Here is a 27,394-nt window from a genome sequence, read left to right on the forward strand (position 1 = left end):
CAGTAACGCGGTCCTGGGAGACTAACATGCAACCCGTGATTAACCTGGAAGAGAGTTAATTTAGGATGAGGTAAGCTCACTGAACCGAATCGAAATCGAGCCCTCTTGAGGCTTGAAGTGTAATTGATCGTTTGATTTCATTAGCTCTTTAAGTTTGCAACTTTTTTGCAGCGTCTTTAGTGAATTTCCACGTACTGAAGGACGTTCCGTCCTGCCGGTTCTTGGCTTCGCTCTTCCCATCTGTCTTTTTCGCCGTGAGCCAGCATATTTCGGCTCTCGTGCTTCTAGCTGACATGTTTGCGGGTGTCACAGGCAGTGTCAGTGTAATCAGGTCGATGAGCATCTATGAGCCTTAATCAACATAATGCACAGCGCGGCTGGAGGAGGTGTCAGCACACTGGGCTGTGGCTGCGCTGGACGTCCTGTTTCTTGAGTTCGCTTTGGTGGCTCGTTGCCCGTCACTTTAATAACAACAGTGCTGTGATTGACGCTTATTTGCTCTTGATTGTGTATTAGAATGTGACTCCGCTGAATGAGGTTTGTACTTTGGACTTCAGTTGTCATTTCATTTACACAGGTAAACACTACTGTTCAAAAGTTTGGAGACTGAGATTTTTTTAATGTTTTTGAAACAAGTCTCTTCTGCTCACCAAAGCTGCATTTAGATATTCAAACAACAGTTAAAGCTGTAAAATTGTGAAATATTATTGCAAGTCAAAATAACTGTTTTCTATTTGAATATATTTTAAAATATAATTTAATTCTTGTGATCAAAGTTGAATTTTCAGCATCATTACTCCAGTCGTCAATGCCACATGATCCTTCAGAAATCATTCTAATATGCTGATTTGTTGCTCAAGATACATTTCTGATTATTATCAACATTGAAAACAGCCTTTATTTGGAATAGAAATCTTTTTTAAATGTCTTTACTGTCACTTTTGATCAATTGAATGCATCCTTGCTGAATAAAGGTATTCATTTCTTTAAAAAGTAAACTTTTGAATGGTAGTGTAAATAGTGTAAACAGTATAAATGTATTTAATATTTGAACTCCTCTTTCACTGCATTTAAAGTGGCAGTTCACCTCAAAATTAAAATACTGTTATAATTTACTCATATTTTTTCAAAGCCATGTGACTTTTAGGGCCCTATAAAATTAGTTTCCCAAATTCTGTTCCCATTTTAATTTTTCTACACTCCTTTTTAATGGTTAAATAAAATTGTATTCCTCAAAAAGCATGTCTATTAATTAAAATCATGAAACTTATACAGTTTAACATTAATTTATTAAAAGTGTAACAGAAATGACATGTTTAGAACTCAGTCAAATGTTTTATTGTTATTTTTTTTAGCATGTCTAATTATTTGAATGCATAAAAACAACTTTTATTTATTCTTACAATAGCCTTATGAAATGTTTTTTTCCCCCCTCCGAAATTCTCTGTTGTGTATTTACATTTTTCTGGTTATCAAATGAAGGTATAAAACGTTGATTTAATTTATCTTTTAATTAATGAAAATTAAACACATTTTATTTTTTGGCAAATAAATGGGATTTACTATTAAAATTATTTCTTAAAAAATAGTTTTATTAAAGTTATTTTTTTAACAGTAGTAGTAGTATCACGTACATTCTATTAAATAATACAGGCCTATTTTTGGCACAGTGTCTTCACCAAACGTTTATTTTGATGGGTTGTCACGATTTGATTTAAGCGTAATGACCTACTTTTGAATAATTGATAAATTTTAATTCCGTGACATTATGCGTTAAACTGTAAATTGTTTTTATGACTGGATTCTGTGATTACATCCGCGTTTTAACTGAAGTTGTGCATAGACAACATTTATTTAAAATCTAAATCTTTTTTTACATTATAGATGTTGTTACTGTAGCTTTTGATCAATTTAATGCATCCTTGCTGAATGAAAGTATTAATTTTTTTTCCTAAAAAATTAAAAAAAAAAAAAAAAAAATTACTCTCCCCAAACCCTTTGTGTGTATAAATATATTTGACATTTGATCTTGCACTTTCACTGCATTGAAAGGGGCAGTTCACTTTAAAATGACAAATACGCAAAGCAGAACGTTGTCACTTTTTTTTTTCCATAAAATTAAAACATATAAACCAGGGGTTGACAGACTCCAATAAAGCATTGTAAAAGTTGTTCATACTTGCAAAAGTGCTATTTAAAGTCATTCAAAGTTAAATGTGTGACATGCACATTGAAACGCAGTTTTGTTTTCCGTTTTAATTTTTCTAGACTCCCTTTTAATGGTTAAATTAAATTGTATTAATCAAAAAGCATGTCTTATTAATTCAAATCATGAAACTTAAACAATTTAACACCAGTTTATTAAAAGTTTAACACAAATGTTATGAAATGTTTTATTTTTGCCCAACTTATATTTTATTGTTACCAAATTCTGTGTTCTAGTATGTCTAATTATTTAAATGCATAAAAATAAGTTTCATTTATTCTTACAATAGCCTTGTGAAATGTTTATTTTTCTCAATTCTGTGTTGTGCATTTGCATTTTTCTGGTTATACAATAAATGCATAAAGCATTCATTTTTTATTTATCTTTTAATTAATGAAATTTTAAACTATTTATTTTTGGCATATAAAGGGGATTTACTATTACAATTTAAACATTCAAGAAATATATGATTATTCCTTAAAAATAAGGTTTTAATAATTTTAGTAGTAGTAGTATTACGTACATTCTGCTGAACAATAGTAATGTATTCTTGCCAAATTTCTGTGTGTAATTTTACGGAAATCATATGGCCCTAAAATTTCAAATAATTCAGGATGAGACCTTGATGAGATAATTACATATTAGATATAATATTCTCTATTTCTTCCATTACATCATTTGAAAGGTCATGCAAAGATATCAAGTACTATATTTTAATGCATTATACACAAAACTATATTTTTCTTTAGTATAATGTGCACTGATGAACTGTTCACAATACCAGGAGTATCTGTTAAGCCAAGGCTGTTAACTAAAGTTGTGCATAGAATTTAATGAGAAACCTCATACATTTCTACAACATTTATGCCCACTGTTCCCTCTCTCTCTCATTCTTTCTCCCATCATACCCTTTCATTCACTACACTGAAAAGACTGATATAGGAATGGCTGATTTTGTTTGTTTGTGTGCAGCTCAAGCCCATGAGAGAATGATGAGCCCTACTGGGCCCAGTCCCAATCCCAACATCCCATCAGAGTACTGCTCCACCATACCGCCCATGCAGCAGGCCCGCGCCGCCGGCACCCTCAACTCTCCCCCACCCACCGTCATGGTCCCCGTGTCTGTCCTCAAACACCCCGGTAATGACGGTACGCACTGCACTCTGAGTCAGAGTTATAGCTCTTATGGCTATAAAACACAGTGAATTCCACTTAAAATAACTATATTGCGAATGAAAGAGTGACTGCGTCCCAAATTTGCATGCACTCCATATCATATAGTGTACTAGACTAAGTTTGCTTTGCTATACATACACTATTATGTAAAAGTTTAGGGTCAGTATGATTTTTAAATAATATTTTTATTATCAAAGATGGATTTAATTCATCAAAAGTGACAGTAAAGACATTTACAATGTTGCAGAAGATTTCTTATTTTATGTAAATTCTAACCTTTTGACATTTCTATATATCAAAGAATTCTGAAAATTAAAATGTATCACAGTTTCCACAAAAAGTTTTTGACTCATAATAATAAGAAATGCTTCTTGAGCAGCAAATCATTCTGAAGGATCATGTGACACTGAAGACTGGAGTAATGATGCTGAAAATTCAGTTTTGCATCACAATAATAAATTAAAGTTTTTAATGTGTAAAAATAGAAAATATTTATTTTAAAGTAAAATAATATTTTATAATTTGTAATGTATTTGTGATCAATATTTGATCCAAACAAAACCCAAACTTTTAATCAGTAGTGTGTTTAGTGTAGAAAAAAATTTAAATAGAAAAAATTGTTTCCTCTTCATCACACCAAACTTCAAGTGAATGAAGCTAGTGTTGTTTTATTAAATTTTTAAAAATTTTAGTTAAACTTTTAGTACATTTATTTATTTATTTATTTTATTTTATTTTATTTTTTATTTATTTTATTTTATTTTTATACGTCTATATAGTCAATAATTTATAGTTTGGTTCAAGTTGTTTTTGTACTTAAGGTTATACCGAAATAAAATAAGAATTGATTCCTTGGCAACTAACAGAAATTTTACATTTGATTTAAATAACAGATGTTTTTTTAAAATCAGTTTAACATTATTTTATTTTGAGTAACAATTTTTTTAATATGGTTTTCATTATTTTTGTTTTATTTTAGTTTTAGTTAGCAACAGTAACCCAGTTTCAAGCCTTATCCTAACAAGTTGTTGTTTGTGTTTCTCTATTTGTTCTCTTAGGTTTTCCACGTGAGCAGAAGCACGTGTGGTTTGCCGATGGCATCCTCCCGAACGGTGAAGTAGCCGACACCACCAAACTCTCAGTACAGACCAGGAGAACCTCTCAGGAGTCGAGCCCAGTAACGCCGGACCCGCCGGAGGTGAGATGGCTAAATCCTCTTAACAGATGCTGCCGATAACTGATATTGACAACTGAAGTCATTAACTGATTTGCTGTCTTTCAGGCCGATGTTAAATTGCCTGGCGAGCCTGATGAGAGCACTGGAGGAAGTTCTGACAGCGCAGCCGAAGTGAGCCGCCCGCCCGTAAGAGGCCCGTGGGACTACGGCCTGCTCTGCGCAGTGGGCAGGTGTGTGCAGAGAGCGATCAGTCTGGTCCCGGAGGATGACGAAGGTCTGCCACCATTGCTTATCACCACAGGAGAGGAGGAAGATGGGGGTAAGGACTTTTAAAGACGTATACTGGAGGGTAGACATCATTTTGACAGTCGACAACAGTATTTATCAAAAAAATCCATATAAAGCAGTCATTTCTCAAGCCTGTTGCTGATTCTTTACAGTGTTTACTTTAGTAATGTGTAATTGTCTTTTCATTACAGATTTATTAGTTGAGGAACGTCCTGCTGCTTGCCAAATACTGCTGCTGTTGGAAGAAGGAGGGCCACAACCTCTGACCTTCGTGCTCAACGCTAATTTACTGGTGAACGTCAAGATCGTCACATGTATGTTGTTATTTCAATCTGATTGAAATATTTGATCATGTCCAGCTTGTTTATTTGATAAACATCATTGCTCTTTCTTTGTTTGTGTTGTAGATGGTGGGAAGAGGTGCTGGTGTCTGAGCTCTAATGGTCTTCAGGGAGTGGGCCAGAAAGAGCTGGTGTTTATAATTGAGTGTCTCCCAGAGGAGAACAGCCTGCCTAGAGACGTATTCAACCTGTATGTTAGTGTATACCAGGATGCACAGAAAGGTACGTCACACAAAACACTTCACACTGCAGACAAAAACATTTTTGTTTTAATGCACTTTTTGCAATTCTGGGCTATTTGGGGTACATGCTTCAAATTTTATAGATTTTATGTAACATTTGATTCCTAAAAACATGTTTTTTCCCCCGAGAGTTATAATAAATATACTAGTTAATGCATCGTTTGTATATTTAAATATGCCATACCAAAACACATTTGCAAATCTTAATGTTCTCAGTCAACTGGAGAAGTATGGTGATCCTTGTTAGTTTAATTGTTTATCTATTCACCTGTGGTGTCTTGCGTTAAAAGGGAAGACAGAACAGTCAAAATTTGCTTTTTCCATGTCCATATTTCATCCTCTTAGAAATAAATAGGTTTTTTCTACTGTACTGATAAATTAGTTGCAAAATACATGTACTGTTGAGGTCAAAAGTTTACATACACCTTGCAGAATTTGCAAAATGTTAATTATTTTACCAAAATAAGAAGGATTATATAAAATGCATGTTATTTTTTTTATTTAGTACTGACCTGAATAAGATATTTCACGTTTGCATATAGTCCACAAAAGAAAATAATAGTTGAAATGATAAAAAAAGACTCTGTTCAAAAGTTTGCATGCGCTTGATTCTTACTGTGTTGTTACCTGAATGATTCACAGCTGTATTTTTTTTGTTTAGTGATAGTTGTTAATGAGTCCCTTGTTTGTCCTATACAGTTAAACTGCCTGCTGTTCTTCAGAAAAAAATTTCAGGTTCTTTGTTTTTTCAACATTTTTGTACATTTGAACCCTTTTCAACAATGACTTCCCTCTTCCAGAAGGAAGAGCCAGGTTTTGAACAGAATAAAGATGTGTACATTTTTCTTGTTCTGCTTAAATATTATATTTTTATCATTTAGTACTGCCGTTCAGAAGCTACAGAAAATACTTAGATGTTTCTCAGAAGACAAAATAAGTTCAATTTACCCTGATCTTCAAATTCGAAAAATTTTCACCCCTGGCTCTTAATGCAGAGTTTTTCCTTCTGAAGCATCAGTGAGCATTTGAACCTTCTGTAATAGTTGCATATGAGTCCCTCAGGTGTCCTCAGTGTGAAAAGATGGATCTCAAAATTATACAGTCATCGTTGGAAAGGGTTCAAATACACAAAAATCCGGAGAAACCAAAGAATTTGTGGGACCTGAAGGATTTTTCTGAAGAACAGCAGGCAGTTTAACTTTGTACTTTTGAACGGGGTCATTTTTATAAATTCAACTATTATTTTCTCATGTGGACTACATGTAAACATCTTTTATGTGAAATATCTTATTCAGGTCAGTACTAAATAAAAAATAACTTGCATTTTGTATGATCCCTCTTATTTTGGTAAAATAATTAACATTTTGCAGATTCTGCAAGGTGTATGTAAACTTTCGACTTCAGCTGTATACCAGGAGAGATATTTAGTTTTGAAGTTTGCCTTGTTGCATGATATTTATCTGTTTTAAAAAAAAAAACACTTAATGATGCTTATGTGGCTCATATGGTGTTTTTCTTATGTTTCCCACCAAAGGGAAATTCATCGAGCACCTTGGCAATGTGACGTTCACTGACAGTTTCCTGGGCAGTAAAGACCACGGGGGCGTCCTGTTCTTTACTCCAACCTTTCAGCCGCTAGATGGTCTTGCTCTGCCGCAGGTCTCATTCCTCTGTGGTGTTTTGATTCAGAAACTAGAGGTTCCCTGGGCTAAAGTGTTTCCTCTTCGGCTGCTGCTCGCTCTGGGGGCGCAATACAACGGTGAGCCCTCATTGAAACATCCTTTAGTATAGTAGAGAAGACATCGTTTGTATTATAATAATGTTTTTAAGATATATAATAGTAGCTTATAGTGCCGTCTCTTCCAGTCATGTGATGTGGTGTGTATTTTGCAGTGTATCCCTGCCCTTTGGTGAGCGTGCGTTTCCGCGACTCCGTTTTTAGAGAGACCGGACACACCATCATGAATCTGCTCACAGTATGTGTTCACATTTAACCCTCAAGTATTTAACTTATTCATATAAAACCTCTCCTGGTTTGTTTAGAGATGTGCACTGGTGTTAAAAAGTTTGGGGTCGGTAAGATTTTGTTTGTTAAATAGTTGTAAAATATTATATTAATACAAAATGCATTGCATTTTGATGCAGTGATGCAAAGCTGAATTTTCAGCAGCCATTACTTACAGTCTTCAGTGTCATACAATGCTTTTTCAAGATTCTTTGATGACTAGAATTTTCAAAAAGCACAGCATTTATTTGAATCTTTTCTAACATTCTAAATGTTTAACTGTAACTTTTTAGCAATTTAATGCATTCTTGCTGAATAAAAGCATTTCTTTCTTTTAAACAACAACAAAAAAAGTCTAAACTTTTGAACCTTTAAAGCTTTTTATTGCTTAATGGTTCTCAAAGATCAAACATGTGCAGTTGAGGTCAAGGTCATGATCCAGACTATTTGGTACGAACTCAGGGCTCTTAAAAAATTTAGGAGCACAGTCAAAATAGTCAAGTAGTCAATAATCAAAAAAATCTGATCAAAAATTTGCTTTCCCATTATGAGGTGATATTTGACTCCTTAAAGTGATTTACAGGGATTTTTTTTTTTTTTTAATCTTTGTAATGCCATTTTTCTAACTTTATTAAAAGTATGTTGTCCAAATGTTTTTAAAAATATATATTTTTAAGCTTTTTAAAATTTCTAATTAAAACACCACAATAAGAATTTACCAGTCAAATGAAATCAGTATTAACAAAATTAATTTGTACTACAGAGGTGGTACAGAAGAACACAAAAGTGGTTTGTAGGTGTATTTTTAATGTTTAATGAGTCTCAGAGGTGGCATGAGTGCAATCAAATGCATAAATTCATGTTGAGATTAATGTTTTAAATATAACATTTTGAATATAAGAATACCAAATGATTAAATAACTGAAAAGATACTTTAAAAATGAAACAAAATCTGCCAGGTGGCGTCAAGTCACTGATTTAATTACTGAATCATTCATTCATTTGATTCGTTTGAAGGGCTGATTCATTCAGGAATAAATCAAGTGAATGTCTTTATGAATGGGAAATTGAATCACTGACTCACTAGATTTGTTTAAAAACGCAAATCTAAACAATTCCGTGTTGGAATGGAGATGCGCAGCGGCTCAGCTGTGACTTGTTTCAGACTATTTTTGATGACGAAATAAAGCAAAATCAGGCAATAGTGTTATAGTCAGACCATGTGAGTCACTTAATATAAACTTCTTGTTTATTTAACTGTTGTATTAAATCAAAATCTCATTTACAAGCTGTTTCAAAGTTCCATTATAATCAACAAAGCTCTCTACACTACTGATTCAATGATTCTCTTATTTACACTCTCTCTTCACTTTGTTTATGAAAGGATTCATGAAATATGTCAGTGATACATTACTCAACGCTGCAAAAACATGTAGAAAACTTTGAAGCTCCCCTCAGTGCAAACACAAATATGCTGATCGGGTCAGTCGCACTGGTGCTCCTAAATATTTTTCACAGTCGCACACAGTCGTGCATATGTGAAATGTAGAGCCCTGTAACCTTATACGCAATATCTCAATTTTAGGTTCATTGTGGTCTCAATTTAAAATGTAGGAATCAAAGATTGTAGTTTGGTTAAGCTGTTTTTCCTTTCTAACCAGTCTAGGTTTCAGCTCAGGGCGGATAATGAAGGAGATTAGAGAGTGCTCAAGACTCAAACCCGAGGCCTCTCAGTGTGTACTTCAGCTCTGAGCCACTCTTGATTTCTGAGAATTAAAGAGCTTCTTTGGTCTCTATTCTAACTATAGTGCTTTCAAGTACACTTACGGCCACTTTTCTGGATGCAGGCATGGAAAGATGTGGTCCATCTCTGCAAATTAGGTTTATTTTGCATCTAAATTAGCTTATTACCGGTTATTCAACTTTGCAGATCCGTTTTAGCATGAAAGTAAGCATAAACATGTTATCAAGTCCAAACCTTGTAACCCCCAAATCCTTTGTTTATTTATAGCTTAAAAGGTTTTTTTTTTTTTTTTTTTCCTGAGAAATGGAACTAACATTCAATACATTCAAGTACATTCAGAATACTCGGTGCAAAATATTTAATGCAAAAACTAATAATCAAGTGAAAAATAATCAAGAAATAATACAAATATATTTACTCTCAGACCATCCAGGATATATAGATGAGTATGTTTGTTCATCAGATTTGTAGAAATGTGTCATTTCATCACTTGCTCACCACTGGATCCTCTGCAGTGAATGGGTGCCGTCAGATGAGAGTCCAAACAGCTGATAAAAACATGACAATAATCCACAAGTAATCCACACCACTGTGGATTACATGTGGATTATTGTGATGTTTTTATCAGATGTTTGGACTCTCATTCTGACGGCACCCATTCACATTCATTGGTGAGAAAGTGATGGAATGCTACATTTCTCCAAATCTGATGAAGAAACAAACTCGTCTTGGATGGTCTAAGCGTGAGCACATTTTCAGCAAATTGTCATTTTTGCATAAACTATATCTTTAATTTTAGGCCTTGTAACCCCAAATCCTTGGTATCCACCTTCGTTCTTGTGATTCTAACAGGATCTGAGGAACTACCAGTACAGTTTACCTGTGGTGGAGAGTCTGCGAGTGCACATGGAGATGGGCAACAGCTACATTGACATTCCCAAGTCCAGGTTTAATGAGGTCAGAGTGATATTAGAATTGTGCACCAGTCAGATTTCAGTGTTATTGTGTTATTGAATGTGTTGTTTTGTTCTGGCTGTTGTAGATGCTGAAGGTGGTGAACTCCTCTAATGAACATGTGATCAGTTTCGGTGCCTGTTTCAGCACAGAGGCCGATTCTCACTTGGTTTGCCTGCAGAACGAGGATGGAAGCTACCAGACGCAAGCCAACAGTATACCAGGAAAAACAAGGAGAGGTTTGTTAGTCACTGCTACTAGAGCTGGGCGATATATTTTTATTTTGTTTCAATAAGAGGAACCAACATTTCATTACTTTCAAGCCATTGTAGTCAAGTATATTCAAAATATTTAATGCAAAACCTAAAAGTCAAGTGAAAAATAATCAAGGCATGTTTTTCCCCAATATTTTTGGCTGAATTTACGAAGAAAAAATTATATTTAAAATTTAGAAATAATTATATTTTTATTTATGTTTATATGCACCAAAATAACATTACATAATACAGTTTTTTTTTACTTACATGTACATTTGTGTAAAATAATTAATGGCACCTTTTTTCCAGTGTATTTGACTGATTTAACATCAAGAAAAATAATATTTCAGCATTTTTATTTATATGCACCAAAATAGCATTACATAATACAAATAATTTTACCTACATATATTTGTGTAAAATAATTAATTCATGTTTTTGACTGAATTAACATCAAGAAAAATTTAATAATTAATATTTAATCATTTGCATTCATATGCACCAAAAAATAAGATCACATAAATCACTTTATTTAAACGACATGTATTTGTTTAAACAAATCAAAGCGTGTTTTCTCAGTGGCATTTACTGAATTAACACAAAGAAAAATATATAATATTACATGATACACATTATTTTGGCTGCATATATTTGTGTAAAATAAGCAAGGCATATGTTTTCAGTGTTTTTGACCGAATTAACATGAAAAAATAATATGTAATCATTACATAAAACATACATTTTTTCAACTACATATTTATTTATTTGTTTAATAATTTTTATGAATATGCACAAAAAAAATTACATAATACATTTTATTAACACATTTTACCAACATATATTAGTAAAAATATTCAAGGCACATTTTTTTCAGTGTTTTGGCAGTTAAACATAAAAAAAATATGTATTTTTATTTACGTTTAGAATTTACAGCACTATAATCTGTAAATCTAAGGAGATATTAAAACATCCTTAACTTTTCGCTATGATACTCGCAAGTTGCAAGACAAGGACTGATTGCAAAACTAGTTTAATATTATCAAAATCTTTAGGAAAACCAAACTTTCAAATGTAGCATGAAATCATTCTTTAGGTTGATTGTTGTATAATGTTTATGTAATATGATAAGTGAAAATCTCACCGGAGCCCATCTTTCATTTGCAGTGACTGGAGCTAGTTTTGTGGTTTTTAACGGTGCTCTGAAAGCCTCATCAGGATTCATTGCCAAATCCAGCATTGTGGAGGGTAATGCTTTCACATAAATCATTATTAAACACTTCCTCAGGTCATGACTCTCAAAATGTTTTATCATCACACTGTCCCTCTTCATCTTTAGACGGGTTAATGGTGCAAATCCCTCCAGAGACCATGGAGGGTTTGCGACAGGCCCTCAGGGACCAGACCGACTTCCAGATCCCCTGCGGAAAGGCAGAATCAGAAGAAACACGGGAAAATGTGAATGTACGCTGGGTCGACTGGATTGCACCTGTCAACACTGGGTACCAGCAATTTATCATATGCATTTACACTATCTAACAGGGTTTGTACAAGCTGCTTAAAGTGCTTGAAGTACTTAAATTTGACTTTTTGAAATGTAAGGCCTGGAAAACCCTTGAAAATAACAATATTCTTTAAGACTTAAAAAAAAGTGCTTGAATTATTGAAAGACAATGTATCTATAAGTGTTTAATTTTTTTTTATACATCTTTAATATCTTTTCACACAAAATTGATGCAATTCAAAAAACATACTTTTTTCGCTTATTTCAGTTAATGCCATAAGACCAGCGAGCTAAGCCAGTTTATAGTAGTACTGACAATGTTGTGTGAACATGGCTGAAGATGCAAAAAGAGGAACAGATGAACCGAATCAATTGAGAGAGTCATTTATGCTTGAATCACTCCAGTTGATTCAAATATGTGACTTTGATCATTCATTTCAAGCGATTCACTAGTAAAAACCAGATTAAATTAAAAGATTCATTCATTTTTGAATTTCGACATAGCTTGTAACGATTTTACGATTTTAAGGGTGAAACGGAGTTTTTCTAATCGAAAGTCCAAATCAGTTAAACCTTTGCGTCGCAAAATGATTCACTGATTCGAAGTTTTCCAATCGGATCATGTATTGCAAATCATTTGATTCAAATTGGGACTTCAAATTGCACATCGCAAATCATTTGATCGGAACTTCAGAGCGGGTTTGTGAATCATTTCACAAATTAAATGTTTCGCGATCAGTGTTTCGAGTCCTGATGTGAAATGATGGTCGCAAATCATTATTCAGAACGGGATTTTGGAGCGCGGAGCACAAATCATTTGATTCAGATTCGATCTTCAGTGCGGGTTCATGAATCATTTTATTCAGATCGGGACTTCGGACCACTTATCGCAAATCATTTGAATCAGATCAGTACATCAGTGCGGGTTTGCGAATCATTTGATTCAGATTGGGACTTGGGGCTTTTTTTCTTCCTATAGTTGACATCATTGCATACTTTGCATGTGGTTTAGAGCTGTAATCGGGCCTTAAAAGTTAGGCCCGACACGGCCCAAGCCCGACAGAATTCGGCCAGAGCCCGACAAGTATATTTTGATTGGCAGCTTTTTAAAAGCCCGAACCTGTTTACAGCCCGACATTATTCAGATGTGCGCAAGCACACAGCTCTTTTGCCTTTTGTCAAGAATGAGTCATTTATACATGTTTTAACAATTTATTAATGACTAACATAGGCTATAGGCCACTTGGACGTTGGAACAAAGAAATAAAATAAGTCCTCTGTAACATCGTAACATCTTATCACTCTAAATTGGCATACACTCAGCCTATAAATAAGCCAACGCGCCTTTTTCTTAACAAATTAAATTAAGATAAGTTCTAAATTAAGATGGGTATTTGGCAATAACGAAATTAAGATAAAGGTTCCGCGGGATTTACTTCGCCACTTCTCTCCACGATCCGGCCTCAACGCGACGGTGAATAGCATCTGAAATGTAATAAGAGAATAATGCCAACATTGGCCTATATACTCTGTGTACATTATGCATTTAAGGCTCAATTAATATTTAGTTATATTTGAAAAACCTTTACTCACCGAGATTAGGCTACATATTATGTGGAGGAAAATTATTGAATTCACGGTAGTTTCAGCGCGGTCCTGCGCTCACTGATGGTGCGTCCAGCAGCACTGAACACCCTTTCACTGCTGCTGTGACAGGCCGGGATGCATAGTACTGATCTGGCTAATTTTGTCAAAACGTAATCACCAGAAGCAAGCCTCCGTTTGACCACCTCAGCATAAATTTTCGCATCTTTCTCACGCTAATTGAAACGCATCACATGACCGCTCATTTACCGCGCAAGCCCGAGCGCAAGCCCGTGCCCGGCCCGAGCCCGTGTAAAATGATATAAATTAAGCCCGAACCCGTGGGGTCCCGTCGGGTTTCATCGGGTTTCGGCAAAGATCTTCAGCTCTAATGTGGTTTGCTTTATTTTTGCTGTTTTGCTTTGGTAGTATACTTTTATTTATTTATTTATCTTTTTTAGAATTTGAAAGAGAAGCCATTGTTTGACAAGTGAGATTAATCACTGAAGAAAATAAAAAGCAGTACTTTAAAGTTCTCGATTTTCATTTTACAGAATCTGTACAAACCCTGTATCAAAAGTTTGGAGTAGTTAAGATTTGTTGTTTTTGTCTGTGCTCACCAAGACTGCATTTATTTGATCAAAATACAGTAAAACTGTAACATTTTTACTATTTAAAATAACCATTTTCAGTGTAATTTATTCCTGTGATCAAAGCTGAATTTTCAGCATCATTACTCCAGTCTTCAGTGTCACATGATCCTTCAGAAATCATTCTAATATGCTGATTTGCTGTTTAACATTATTGTTATAAGTTATATAACAGTTAAAAACATCACAGGAATAAATTGCATTTTAAAACATACAAATAGAGAACAGTTCTTTTAAATTGTACTGTATTTTATCAAATAAATGCAGCCTTGGTGAGCATAAGAGACTTAAAAAATCTTATTTATTCCATATTTTTAACCAAATGCTTATGGAGGTTTGTTATTGATCTATTTGACCAATGCTGCGAGTGACCTTGAAAATGTTTGCTGCATTAATTGGGTGCTATTTAATATTCATTCCTTCAGCTTCCTTCGCCTTTTAAGATGCTGTGTCAGGTCAAAAATAATTCCCCTAAGATATCATAACGTCTAATGTGTTTGCGTGTTCGCAGAGTCAACAGTCCGGTGGATGGCAAATCTCTAGCAGGAGTGTCCAGCGTCAAGATCCAGCAGGACTCTGAGTTTGAGATGGATGGCCGAACCATCAGGTGTTCTGAGGTGAGTACGGCATGATGCTTGCACAATGATGATTTTATTGGTGTCATCTCTGCTTCATGTCCTGTCTCTCCTATCAGGTCTTCTATCTGCTGAAGTCTTCAGACGTCTCCCTGTCTGCCATCCTCACATCGTCGGCTCAGTTTCAGCGAGAGATCGCCACCGCCAGCTGCGCCGCCCTCTGCCCGCATCTCTCTGTGCTCATGGCGAATGGTTTCAACTCTCTCGCACTCCGGGTCTCCACCGACTCAGACATGGTAAATTATTTTGGGTGCTGAATTACACAACAGTGTTGACTAAACAACTCTGAAATGTCTTGCCAAGCTAAATCCTACTCCTTTTGTGATGTCATGTAATAATTGTGCTGTTGTCTACAAAAGAGACAAGGCTCCCTGTGGTTTTCTGAGAAAATTTGAGCAACTTTGAAAATTAAGAAATTAAAACTGGCCATATTCATATTACTATCAGATCTGGGTGGTAACTGATTACATGTAATCTGGATTATATTTTCTTACTTTTTTGTATTTTTGTATCAATATAGTACAAGATTATCCTATTTAAATCAATGTGAAAAATATAATAATAACATAATATAATAAGATATTAAGCAGCAAATCAGAATATTAGAATGACTTCTGAAGGATCATGTGACTGGAGTAATGGTGTTAAAAATTCAGCTTGAAATCACAGGAATAAATTATATTTTAAAATGTATTCAAATAGAAAACAGTAATTTTAAATAGTATACTGATTCGCTGTACTTTGGATCAAATGCAGAATTGGTGAGCAGAAGAGACATTAAAAAACCTTTTGACTGGTAGTGTATGTATAAGTATTATAAAATTGCAAAAGTGATCTTTATGGCTAGTTCTAATTTCTTAATTTTCAAAGGTTGTGTGAATGAATATGTATATGAAATGCTGATTCACAATATAAAATCCATATTACAATATTAAATATTTAAAAATATGTGTGTAAAATGTATATATATGTTATTAATATATAGTAAAATTATCTAGTAAGTATTGTAAAATTGCAATACAAATATTTACAGCTGGTTTAAATTTCTTAATTTTCAATAGTTGCTCAAACAATGTTAAATTAATATTGCTAATATTAAATTTTAAATAAAAAAAATAAAAAGAAATGTAAAATATATTTTTAGATTAGTATTTAAAAAATTGCATATGTATTTTGTATGTAATATTAGTTATGCATATTTTTTTCAATTTATAAATATAATACTTTTTCTTAAATATTTTTATTTTACAGTGAAATTTCAATAGTAATATTTCTAACTGTGTTTAGTATTTTATTTAATGTAAATATTAAAACTTAAAATAATCCTATTAATCATTTTTTTTATTGTCATTCATATATAATCACAAATATTTATGGCTGGTTCAAATTTCTTAATTAAAAAAAAAAAAATTAATATTTGTTAATATTAAATTTTTAATTGTAAACATTAAATGTAAAAATTATGTTTTTTTTATATTAGCATTTTAAAAAATTGCATATATTTTGTATGGAATATTAGTTGTATATTTCTTTTAATTATAAAATACTTTTTCTTAAATATTTTGATTTTACAGTGAAATATTTCAATAGTGATATTATAATTTTTAGTATTTATATTTATATTATTATAGTTGTATTTAATGTAATATTAATACTAAAAATAATCATATAAATTATTCTTATTATTGTCATATACCTGTATAATCACAAAATGAAAGAAGAAAAAAGAACAATCTACAATTAAAATGATTTAAAGAAAAAAAAAAATCAAAAAGAAAAAACAAATTTAAAAAGCATAGAGAGCAATATGTAAAACAAACAAACAAACAAAAAAACAATATTCCAGTAAATCCTTTTTTAAACGTAGTTCATTGAAACCACCTGCATGAACCAGGGAACCAATTTCACTAAAATAAATCTTGAATCACACAGTTTGCACATCTGTACAAAGTACACAAAGCATTTTACACTGTTGTTTTTTGGAAAAACAACCCCTAAGACACTGTAATGTATATTATATACATAAAATGCATTCGTAACCGTCTCGTTGTGTTTTTGTAGGTCGAGTACCAGGCTGGCTCTGGCGGCCGCCTCCTGCCTCAGAAGTATATGAACGAACTGGACGGCGCTCTAATTCCCGTCATCCACGGAGGAAGCTCCTGCGTCCCCCATCAGGCCATGGACATGGAGTTTTTCTTCTACATCTCACTGAGCATTTGAACACTGGTGACTTATAAACTTTCCATCCACAGGCAGCCAGTTGGACCTTCACGATCAGTACCAATGAATCCCAGATGCAGAGAGACAGACTCCATATCTGATCTCTGACAAGGTATGAGGAGCTCGATGCATTTTAGAGGAAAGTGCTTCGCAGAAGTGGAACTACATTAGCGATCCTTTAGAATAAAGTCATGGATCAGCAACCAAAATAAAACCGTGAGAACTTTGCTGTGCTTCTTCAGTCGGTCTGATCGTTGGATGCTGATCGATGAGCGTTAGTTTGAACGCGAACTGAAATTGTTTATGTATGACTATGATGTCAGATATACCGATAATTATAATCGTTACTTGATTGCACACACGGCAACCGAGCATATGAAGTGCTGCGTTTCTTTAAGTCTGTTTTTTTCCAGCTGGAATCTGCAATTTTTTCGTTTTCCATCCGTCATAATTTGCTGTTACCATATGAAGTAGCTTCATGTGGACTTAAGAATCCATATGAAGGCTTTATGTACTGATTATTGTACTTTCTAAGTACTGCGTCTTATGGTTAGTCATTTTTCTCAATCTGTAAAATACACAGAGGGTAAAATACGCCTATGAAACATATAGATGAAATCATCTGCTAATTCGATTAAGCTTTTATTAAGCTTAAATACTATTTTTGGAACAGACAGTTCATGTGTTGATTAAAGGTGATATTTTTGATAGGGCATTGTGAAATTACAAATTATAACACATTCTGCAATTATAACCCTTTATGAAATGCATATGTAAACATTCAAATCACTGGAACAACTAAGAAAAGGATGATAGGATTATCTCTATGAAAAGATTTGCTTTAACATTTATATAATTATTTTCACACTACTGCATTAACAATACAGAAAGGTTGTTTATTATACTCTTTATTTTACTATTAGTTCATTTTAATGGACAAAATGAAAAGCAGCCCCATCTGTTAACACTACAAATGTGTTGTTGGTGTGATCAGCCAGAAATCGACGAATCCTTAGAGCTTTGGATGTTGGCCTGAAAAAAATATCAACACATCTGAACACTTTCCATGTTTTTTAATTTTTAAAAATTGGTCAACCCACCATGATGCCAGTTAACAAGTCTGCCAAATGTCCTCAGTATACTAGAGACGTTAAAGTATCTGTAAATTTTAACAAGTTTGACAGATTAAAGAATATAAAAATAGCCGTTTTATAAATGCAATAACCTTCTTTCGCTGAACTGTGATCCTACAGTTTTACATTCAGCTTAAAATGTACCTTAAATCTGCAAAATTTCATTTTTTCCTTGTTTATATTGACGCCAAGTTGACATTATTCATTTTTAAAATGCTGCAGCTTAACTAAACCTAAATTCATTAATTTGCAAAATGCACTTTTACTGTGGTTGGTGAAATGAAATACAGGACGAGTGATTGTTTCTGATTTTTTTTATTCAGTTTTTCTTCATAGATAATGATAAAACAACATAAACAGTGATGAATCAGTTGATTTATAATGACTGGTATATTTAAATAATCTGAAGGCTTCTATAAATCTGTCACAAACCAAATACAAATGCTCTAAACATACAGATGATTGTTGTGGAAGGATTGAGAGTAAATGTCTGTGAAATGATTTAAGCATTTTATAGACATCTCAGATCTTCTCCCATATATTTGGGCTTTGTGGAATATTTTGGGATTTAAATTATTTTCTCACTGTTACTGATTAATTAAATCATCACAATTAAAGTATTTTTATGCTTTACAAAAAGCTGTACCAGTTTGCATAATGTATATCTATTTATTCATGAAAACCAGATTTATTTGATGAATTATCTGGTAAGGGACCTAAGGATGTTCTTCAAAACAACATTCATTTCTAATATGTATCTCATGTAGAATAAAATTTTGATAAATATGCAAAGTCATTGGCTCGTGCTCATTTGTGATATAAGCCTTTAGTTTCGCCGTTTGGATGAAGTGAGATTTTCTAAATGGGTTCACAATATAGAAGTGTCTTGTAATTTTTTCATCAAACACAACACGCAAGCAAAGGTATGTTCCATACACAATGACTCAAATGCATTATTACGAATGAATTTGTATGTTGGCAAGCTGAATTTCTATGCCAGTAATGCCTCAACGATGCCTGAACTTTGTCATTTGAGTGTTTTGTATCTTCTTTTCTTAGCTATTTAAGCACTAGCCACATTCATAACCAATTCTTTCTATTAAGTCGTCTTTGACTGTAAAGCTCCGGTCACATTAGTGAAATTTAACAGGTAAATAAAAAAGCACATTGTCAATGTATGAAGCACTGCTTACACAGAGGTCACTTTCAAACCAAGCAGCCAAAAGCGAATTTGCGTAATTGTGAAAAGTCCTATTTCTGATTCCTATTGTAACAAATGGATTTCGTCCACAAAATTTCACAGAGCAGTATTAAATGTGACCTTACCTTGAAGGATTAGTTCACTTCCAGAAAAAAAAAGTCTTGATAATTTACTCACCCCCATGTCATCCAAGACCTTCATGTCTTTCTCTCTTCATTTGATAAGAAATTATTTTTTTTTAAAGGAAAACAGTTGCAGTTTCAGTGCAGCTTCAAAGGGCTCTACACACCAAGGAATAAGGGTCTTGTTTAGCGAAATAATTTTCTTTAAAAAAAACAAAAAAATGCACATTTATATACTTTTTAACCGCAGATGCTTATCTTGCATCTCGACTTCACGCATTATGTAATCACTTTGGAAAGGTGTGACGTAGGCGCAAATATGGACCTAGTGTTTACAAAGTGAATGTGCAAAGAAAGTGAAACACCCACAAGGTTTCACAAGATATTACCCCTATTCCTCCAGTCTTTGGGGCCCACTGCTCTGCACTAGAGTTGTCAAAAGGCTTGGTATTTTCGGTACTGAAATTTTAAAACCGTCCATTTCCCGCTCACATTTGAGCGCTGTTGACTGGCTACAATGATAAGCGCTTCGCGCTCCTCACCGAGCGCTCACACACAAGCACAACGGGAGTGTTTAAAAGCCGCGTCTGTCAGCGGATCTGTCTAAGTGCAGATGTATTAGGGATCCGCTGACAGATGCAGCTTTCAAACGCTCCCGTTGTGCTTATTTGTGAGCGCTCGGTGAGGAGCGTGAAGCACTTATCATTGTAGCCAATCACAGTCATGTCTGTTGAGCGCGTGAACACTATGGCTAATCCGCGATGTTTAAAAATCGTCTCAACAGCGCTCAAATGTGAGCAGGAAATTGCCGTTTTTAAAATTTCAGTACTGAAAGTTCCGAACCCGTTACCTTTTAACAACTCTACTCTGCACATTTTATATGTCTCCCTCATTTAACACACCAAGAGAAAGATCCATGAACTGAATTGTGTCAGATTCAGAAACATACAAAATATGCAGAGCAGTGGACCTCGAGGACTGAAGTTGAGAACCACTGGTGTAGAGCCCTTAGAAGCTGCATTGAAACCGCAATTTGGACCTTCAACCCGTTGACCACCATTGAAGTCCACTAGAATATTTTCTACCTGATCTCATGACAAAAACGTACCTGTGGGAATTTTTCGCAAGATGCAAAATATGTACCAATAAGTACAGGTCACTGCAGTTTCCAAGAGAAATGAACACTAGAGGCGGTAAGACGGTGAGCACTTGTGATCGTTTTTGTACACGGTTATGATTACAGTTCTATATGTTTTGCTTTCCAGATGTAATAAGCTTGCTCAGTATCTCAGATGGCACGGAATTGGACATAGGATGCAGTGGGGCAGTTGTGGCCTAATAGTTAGAGAGTCGGACGTGTAACCCCAAGGTTGCGGGTCTGAGTCTCAGGTCCGGCAGGTATTGTCAATGGTGGGAGTGAATGATCAGTGCTCTCTTCCACCTTCAATACCCAAAATGCTGCCCACTGCTCTGGGTGCGTGTTCACAGTGTGTATGTGATCACTACTGGGTGTGTGCACCTGGATGGGTTAAATGCTGAGCACAAATTCTGAGCACGGGACACTATACTTGGCTACACATCACGCAAAAACGGCATGCTTGCAATTGCATTTTTGTTTGTACTATTGGGTAGGTTTAAGTGTAGTGCAAATGCTATCTTATTTTAAAATGCCACAGAGTATTACGAATACATCACATCGAATACGTCACGAAACATACATACATTGTGAAAAAGTTCCCACAGGTGCGTTTTCGCCATGAGGTCAGGTTAAATGTTTTCCTCAAAAACTTTAATTTCTTTTCGACTGAAAAAAGTTAGTTCAGTCAGGACCTCTTAAGTCAAAAAAGAAACCTTAGACAAACCTTTAAGTCAACTTTTATTGCCATATTTCTAAATTTACATTTGGCGGTATGGCTCTGTCCTAAATTCCCTGTCCTTTTCATGAGCTCCATGAAAGCCAAGGCAGGGAAACAGCAGCAGCTTCAGGGGCAACCCTCCCATTTTAAGTATAGTAGAGCAGCACAAAATCCCCCAAGAACAAAGCATGTAACAATGACAACAGAATGACATTAAGTTAAACACAAATAAAGGAAGAGATGGGGAGGAGGTGGGTTGCAAAGCAGCGAAGCAAGCAGACAGTAGCTGCGTTAAAGTAAGGCGCCCTGTTTGAGATTTGCCAATTGAGTGCTTAGGAGTTTGATCAGCTCTTAGGGGCTGGGCTTGACTACGATGCCTGCCTGAACTAACACAGAATATTTGATATATGAACATCTTGGATGACATGGGGGTGAGTAAATTACCAGGAATTTTGTATTCTGTAAGTGAACCAATCCTTTAAGGATGCATGGTTAAAATTGCTTGTTTTCGATTAGATTAGATTGAATAGAATAGATCAGTGGTGGCGAACCACTGTTCAGCTCAACCTCTAATTAAAACTCACCTGCCTGTAGCTTCCTAGTAACCCTTCAGACCTTGATTAGCTTGATCAGGGGTGTTTGATTAGGGTTGAAACAAAACTCTGCAGGGCTGTGGCTCTCCAAGACTGACATTCGCCACCTCTGGTATAGATGTAATTTGTTCATTTTCAGCGACCAGTAATCACTTGGTGTCAAATTGATGCCTTTGTTACGGGCAAACTGTTTATAACAGGTGTGCCCAAAATCGGTTCTGGAGGGCCGGTGACCTGCAGAGTTAGACACACCTGAACTAGCTAATCAAGACACTTCCTGGCAGGTGTGTTGAAGCAAGTTGGAGCCAAACTGTGCAGTACTGTGCATCGGCCCTCCAGGACCAAGTTTGGGCACCCCTGGTTTATAACCATTCAGTGTCCAAAAATTTCGGTGAAGTCACCATGTCGCTTGAGCTGCTCGGTTTGCATGGAGTGTCTTCTCATCAGCCTCTTCCTAGTCTTGAGATCCTTTGGAAAACCTGCAGGAGCCGAGGGAATGCAGGGCTTTGTCCCTGCGGCTATGCCGCAAACTGTTTTGTTGCTGCCGCTTCCAGTGATGTTTGGGATTGGTGCATGCTGGTTCAGCGGAGGGAGGAAACCAGCTCGTGGATGGGAGATGGGATCCAAAAGCGCCCCGGAGCCTCGCCGCTCATAGCTGATGGGATTCCTCCTGTGCAAGTGGGTCAACGAAGCATTTTCAAGAGACTCCCTAGAGCCCACCAAAGTAGGAGAACGCGAGTTAGCAAGTTTTCTTTTCTCGAGTTGTCCTTTGCGGTCTTCTGGAGAGTTGGCAAGGCTCACCGATAGTTGGGAGTCAGAGCTGTAGTGATCCATTCCTAGTTTCCTTCTTTGAATGATGTTACGGAGACTTGACACTGCCAAATTTGGCAGGGATTTGTCCGGATACTTCTCAGCCGGTAAGGCTTCCACACTGCTTTTGCAATGAAGATTGGGATGGGATAAAGAGTGCAGGGATGATAAGCTATCAAAGGACATGTTGCGGCACAGTGCTCCTTCCGGTCTCAAACCTTCATTGATGCTTCCTCGACTTAGACTATGACTCAAAGAGTTGGCTTCTTTCAAATCAACACTGCAATGCCTCGACAGTGGAGTATTATCAAAAACCAGTCTGTTCATTCTGAAAGTCATCTCCTCTTCGGGTGTGATGTCCGGGAGATCCTCCGTAGCGGAGTTGCTTTTCACAAACTGTTGGGCTAGGAAAGACTGTGGGATCTTCAGCCAAGGCTCAGAATGTAATCTTTGGAGATTGTGGATTTTGCTCAACCGACTGTTCACCAGGGGAACCTGGTGAGATGGAGAAGTTGGCTGGGAATTGGTCATGCTTTGGAGATCCTGGAAGGAAAACATGTGCTCTGTAGGACTAGAAGAAAGAGTCCCCTGTGGGGATGTACTGAGGAGGATATCGGACGGAGAAGCACAGGGAACGATTCCCGAACTCCATTGTTCCACCATCGTAAGTGGAGGAATAGGTAAGTACTGCTTTGCCGTTTGCCTTCCGCATGCAAGTTTATCAGGGGTGATGATGATGATTTCTTTTCCTCTGGCTTTGCAGGCATCCATCAGGATTTTAAGAGTGTCTTCATCGCTGGCATTAATTGCGTATATAAGAGCTGAAGAACCGTTGTGGTCCTCCAGACACGGATCCGCCCCACTACCCAAGAGCAGTGCCACTACCTCCGAACCGGCTTGCTCCAAACAGGCGTGCATTAGAGCCGTCTTCCCACTTTTATCCTGGATGTTTGGATCGGCACCACTTTCAAGCAGGTACCCAACCATTTTAGCCTTCGAGACGCTTTGGTGGTCCATATGCCTGCTCCTGCAGGCGACCATCAAGGGTGTTTCTCCGCATTCATTACTCTCATTAATATAGGCGCCGCCTTCAAGGAGTAGCCGTGTTAGACGGAGACGACTTAGGTAGACAGCCTTAAGCAAGGAGTTGCCATCGGTGTTGACTACTTGGGGACCTTCCATCTTCACCTCTTTCACTGTAACTCGCACCTGACGGGGATCACGTATGCTGCCATTGACAAAGCCTGTGAAGAGGGGAACAAGGTTAGGTGTTGCATGGTCTTTGTCACAGTGGCTATATGGAACGGTCAGTCCATTTGAAAAGCTTTTCTCATGGGAAATTACACGCATTACATCGACAGAATGAAAGACCCGAGTAGCTTTGAATGATCTTATTATGTTCTACTTGTTATTAGATGCTTGATTGGTTGAAAAAAATTGAGTCTCTCTCTATCCAGTCCTGCTTAGCAACAAGCTCCTTTTTTGTAGAATTACAGCTCTCAAGCAATTTTTTTTTTTGAAAAGCTAAATTCAATAAACTGAAGCAGAGACCTTGGCTTTATTGTTTACCATTACTGCCAGACAACATTCTTTACGCTGCCTGTCCTTTTCAGCTCGAGCGCAAAGCTTGGCCTTCCTCACACTTTCTTTTGGAGCGGCTTCTATCTAAAGGCCATTGTGTTTGCTGTCCTTGGTGTTGCGCTGATACACGCCTGCAGAACATCATGCCTCTCTGATTAGGGTTTGTAAAGTGTGTCTGAATACCCTTTAAGTCAATCGGAAAGACGGTTGGCGCTTATGTAAAGAAGGTAAAGATACTCCGTAAGCTTCGTCATACATCTGAGCGATGCATTATAAAAAAAGTCGTCTTGCACTTACTAGAAGTTACTTTTTCCAACATTTGTAATTTGTTTGTTTTTACAAAATATTCATGATTTTGCCTCTCAGAATCTGGCCTTGTGAACAGTCGCTTCAAGACATCAGTACAGCTTCCATGCTTCTCAACTGCGAATAAGATGTTTTCATATTTTAGTTGAATTTGCATGTCAATTTCAAAATTAAATGAAAATGAATTTGTTCTGAATGCACATTTGTGCATTCCTGCTGTTATTGTTTAGTTTTTTAGTTAACGTTATAAAAAATGGTGTAGAAACAATTTTCAAAATACACTACCAGTGTAGAAGAAGTCTCTTCAGCTCACCAAGCCTGCATGTTTTTTTTATCCAATTTTGAATTGTTTTTACTATTTAAAATAACTGTTTTCTATTTGAATATCATTACCCCAGTCACATGATCCTTCAGAAATCATTCTAATACTCTGTTTTTGCTGTTGAAAAAAAATTATTATTGTTGAAAACAGCTGAGTAGAATTTTTTTTTTTTGTTTCTTTGAATAGAAAGTTCAGAAGAACAGCATTTATCTGAAATTGAAATCTTTTGTAACATTATAAATGTCTTTGTCATCACTTTTCAATCAATTTAAAGCATTAATTTCTATAATTTCTTTCCCATAAAAATAAATAAAATTATACTGACTTAAAGCGTTTGAATAGTATAGTGTATAATGTTACAAAAGCTTTTTATTTTGGATAAAAACATAAACCTTACTGTTTAAAAACTGACTGGTAGTGTAGTTGCGAAGAAATGACAAATAACATTGAATTAAACATGAAATGTAGTAGAAAGACTGAAATAGTATTTTCTTGTAAAATGTATTCCAATTCTTATTTACAACCTTAAAAAAAATACTTTTTGCAGTGTATTTCAAACATGATTAATATTTTATAGTCTTACACCAGATGCCGCATAAAATCTAAATTGACCCGTTTTGAATAAATATTTGTGTAAAAACTATTTTCATTCAGAAATTGCTCAATTTCAAAATTAAATACAAAGAAACAGCAAGTAAGACATTAAAATGAACATACTGGCTAAAAAAAAAATGTGTATAGTAATTAATCCTGGTGAAAAGTATAAAAATCCATTTGTAAGTATTGTTATAATGTCAAAAAACAATAATGTGATTAATAATGTAATTTTTATATATATATATATATATATATATATATACAGGTCATTATTGCACATTATTTCAAAGATCATTTCTATATTTTATTATACTTTTTCCCCAAAAATGCAGTGCTTTGCTTTGCCTCTCAAACAACTGTCCTTTTCAGCTGATGCTTGTCTTGTTCTGCTTTTTTCTTGTCGAATATCAAGTTTGACTCAGAAATGTCAGGTTACAGAAACACAATGCTTCCAAATGTCATTGCATCTGGACTTTAATCACATTGCGTGCTGCAAATGTTAAAATCGTAGCCGAAGCTCTCTGTCTGTTAGTGAAACAACCTCACCAATTGCATGTGAAAACAAGGGTTTGAACAAGTTGTCATGAGCAGCTCGCATGCCGTTACCATGGAGGAAATGACGACTGCTTTTGAGTAGCTGTGACTTCTACCCTGTCAGCGATGTTCTGCCGAGCTCCTCAGCTCTACTGGGAGCAGGTAGACGAGCTCCACTTGTGCACTTAAAGTGGCTTTTGGAAATCCTGTCCAGCTGTTTTGCACAAACAAATCAGAAAATGACTCCATGGCATTTCCCTCAAAGCTTTTGTAATGCACACGGAAAGACGATGTACGAAATGGTGTGTTCAGTATGCACTTGAGATTTTCAAGAGGTCGCAAAGTGTTTCTATTCTAATCAAGGCACTGTGGTTCAAAACGCTTTCTGCCCGGTGCCAACTTAACCAGTTGCACCAGAAGCAAACCTCATTTGGTCAACTTTGAGACATGCTTTCATATGCAGATACGATAAAAATAGGGTATGATTATCTCAAGCTGCTTATTACATCTTTTAATGTCAGATACTACAGAAAAATGGATAAAGGAGAGTAAAAATACATTTTGTTCTTACCGTGTAATGAGGAATTTAGAGCGATCCGGATGGAGGCTGAAGTCGGTGATCACAGTTTTTGCTGGTGTCACAGCTGCTCGTCTGTCGTGTAAATGCGTTTAACTGTGGTTGCATTGCAGGCTGACGTTGATCAGATCTAAGCGACAATGAGAGGTGCATTATTCACATGCTGAGCGAGAAACAGGCAGAGAGAGAGAGAGAGAGAGAGAGTGAAGCAGGAAAACATCGAGACTCAAAATAACCTTGATTCTCGGGAACTTCACATACACATTTGGACCCTTTCAGAGTTTCAGAGAATTGATTTAAAAACAATTTAATCTCAAGCCATTTGAGGAGCTGCAGAGGCAATTCTTTCAATATTTTCTGTCTAAGGAGGCCCTACCACAAAAGTGAATTCAGAAAAACATAGTCATGTTTCTTCACTGTAATGTATGTCTGTTTTACTTTTGAGGTTTTTCTATTCATACTCATTCCTATTGCTAATTCTCATAAATACAGTACTTTTGTTTAACGATAATAGAATGCTGCAGTATTTATATGTACATATATTTAAAACGATAAATAAAATTTTCATGTCTAAATTATATGCATAATAAAATAAAAAAGTGTTTATTGCGTTAGTCTTGTTGTGAAGCCAAAGATTAATATGTACTTGTGAACAATAAAGGTCTAACTAAAATAACTAAAATGTGTATATATGTGTGTGTGTGTGTATGTGTATGTATGTATGTATGTATGTATGTATGTATGTATGTATGTATGTATATATGTGTGTGTATGTGTATATA

At 35.5% G+C, this 27,394-nt stretch overlaps 2 protein-coding genes across 4 annotated transcripts in view; one reads left to right on the forward strand and one right to left on the reverse strand.

Moving 5' to 3' along the window:
• Nucleotides 1-18,909, forward strand: part of zfyve16 (zinc finger, FYVE domain containing 16) — a 28,847-nt gene extending 9,938 nt beyond the window's left edge. Inside the window, exons 5-18 of one of the 3 annotated variants that reach the window (XM_051120944.1) lie at nt 3,179-3,355; nt 4,441-4,580; nt 4,665-4,878; nt 5,039-5,161; nt 5,255-5,410; nt 6,965-7,189; nt 7,324-7,406; nt 10,032-10,136; nt 10,222-10,372; nt 11,555-11,635; nt 11,727-11,889; nt 14,637-14,742; nt 14,820-14,996; nt 16,822-18,909. In XM_051120944.1, coding sequence (XP_050976901.1) covers nt 3,179-3,355; nt 4,441-4,580; nt 4,665-4,878; nt 5,039-5,161; nt 5,255-5,410; nt 6,965-7,189; nt 7,324-7,406; nt 10,032-10,136; nt 10,222-10,372; nt 11,555-11,635; nt 11,727-11,889; nt 14,637-14,742; nt 14,820-14,996; nt 16,822-16,980 — 2,060 coding nt within the window. In that variant the 3' untranslated portion in view covers nt 16,981-18,909. The remainder of the gene's footprint in view (nt 1-3,178; nt 3,356-4,440; nt 4,581-4,664; nt 4,879-5,038; nt 5,162-5,254; nt 5,411-6,964; nt 7,190-7,323; nt 7,407-10,031; nt 10,137-10,221; nt 10,373-11,554; nt 11,636-11,726; nt 11,890-14,636; nt 14,743-14,819; nt 14,997-16,821) is intronic. The other 2 variants (XM_051120946.1, XM_051120947.1) reach the window with 2 other exon arrangements.
• Nucleotides 18,910-21,551: 2,642 nt separating this feature from the next.
• On the reverse strand, nt 21,552-26,741 carry ankrd34ba (ankyrin repeat domain 34Ba). Its single transcript, XM_051120253.1, has 2 exons — nt 26,607-26,741; nt 21,552-23,939 (listed from the first exon to the last, which is right to left on the reverse strand). The coding sequence occupies exon 2, from the start codon at nt 23,875-23,877 to the stop codon at nt 22,258-22,260; it is 1,620 nt and encodes a 539-aa protein (XP_050976210.1). The 5' UTR covers nt 23,878-23,939; nt 26,607-26,741; the 3' UTR covers nt 21,552-22,257.
• Nucleotides 26,742-27,394: the final 653 nt, after the last annotated feature.

This window comes from Labeo rohita, chromosome 10 (genome assembly GCF_022985175.1).
Source record: "Labeo rohita strain BAU-BD-2019 chromosome 10, IGBB_LRoh.1.0, whole genome shotgun sequence".
Classification (NCBI taxonomy): Eukaryota; Metazoa; Chordata; class Actinopteri; order Cypriniformes; family Cyprinidae; genus Labeo; species Labeo rohita.

Coding starts and splice junctions, on each gene's coding strand:
- ankrd34ba (XM_051120253.1), bottom strand. CDS start 23,877: ATGGAAGGTCCCCAAGTAGTCAACACCGATGGCAACTCCTTGCTTAAG.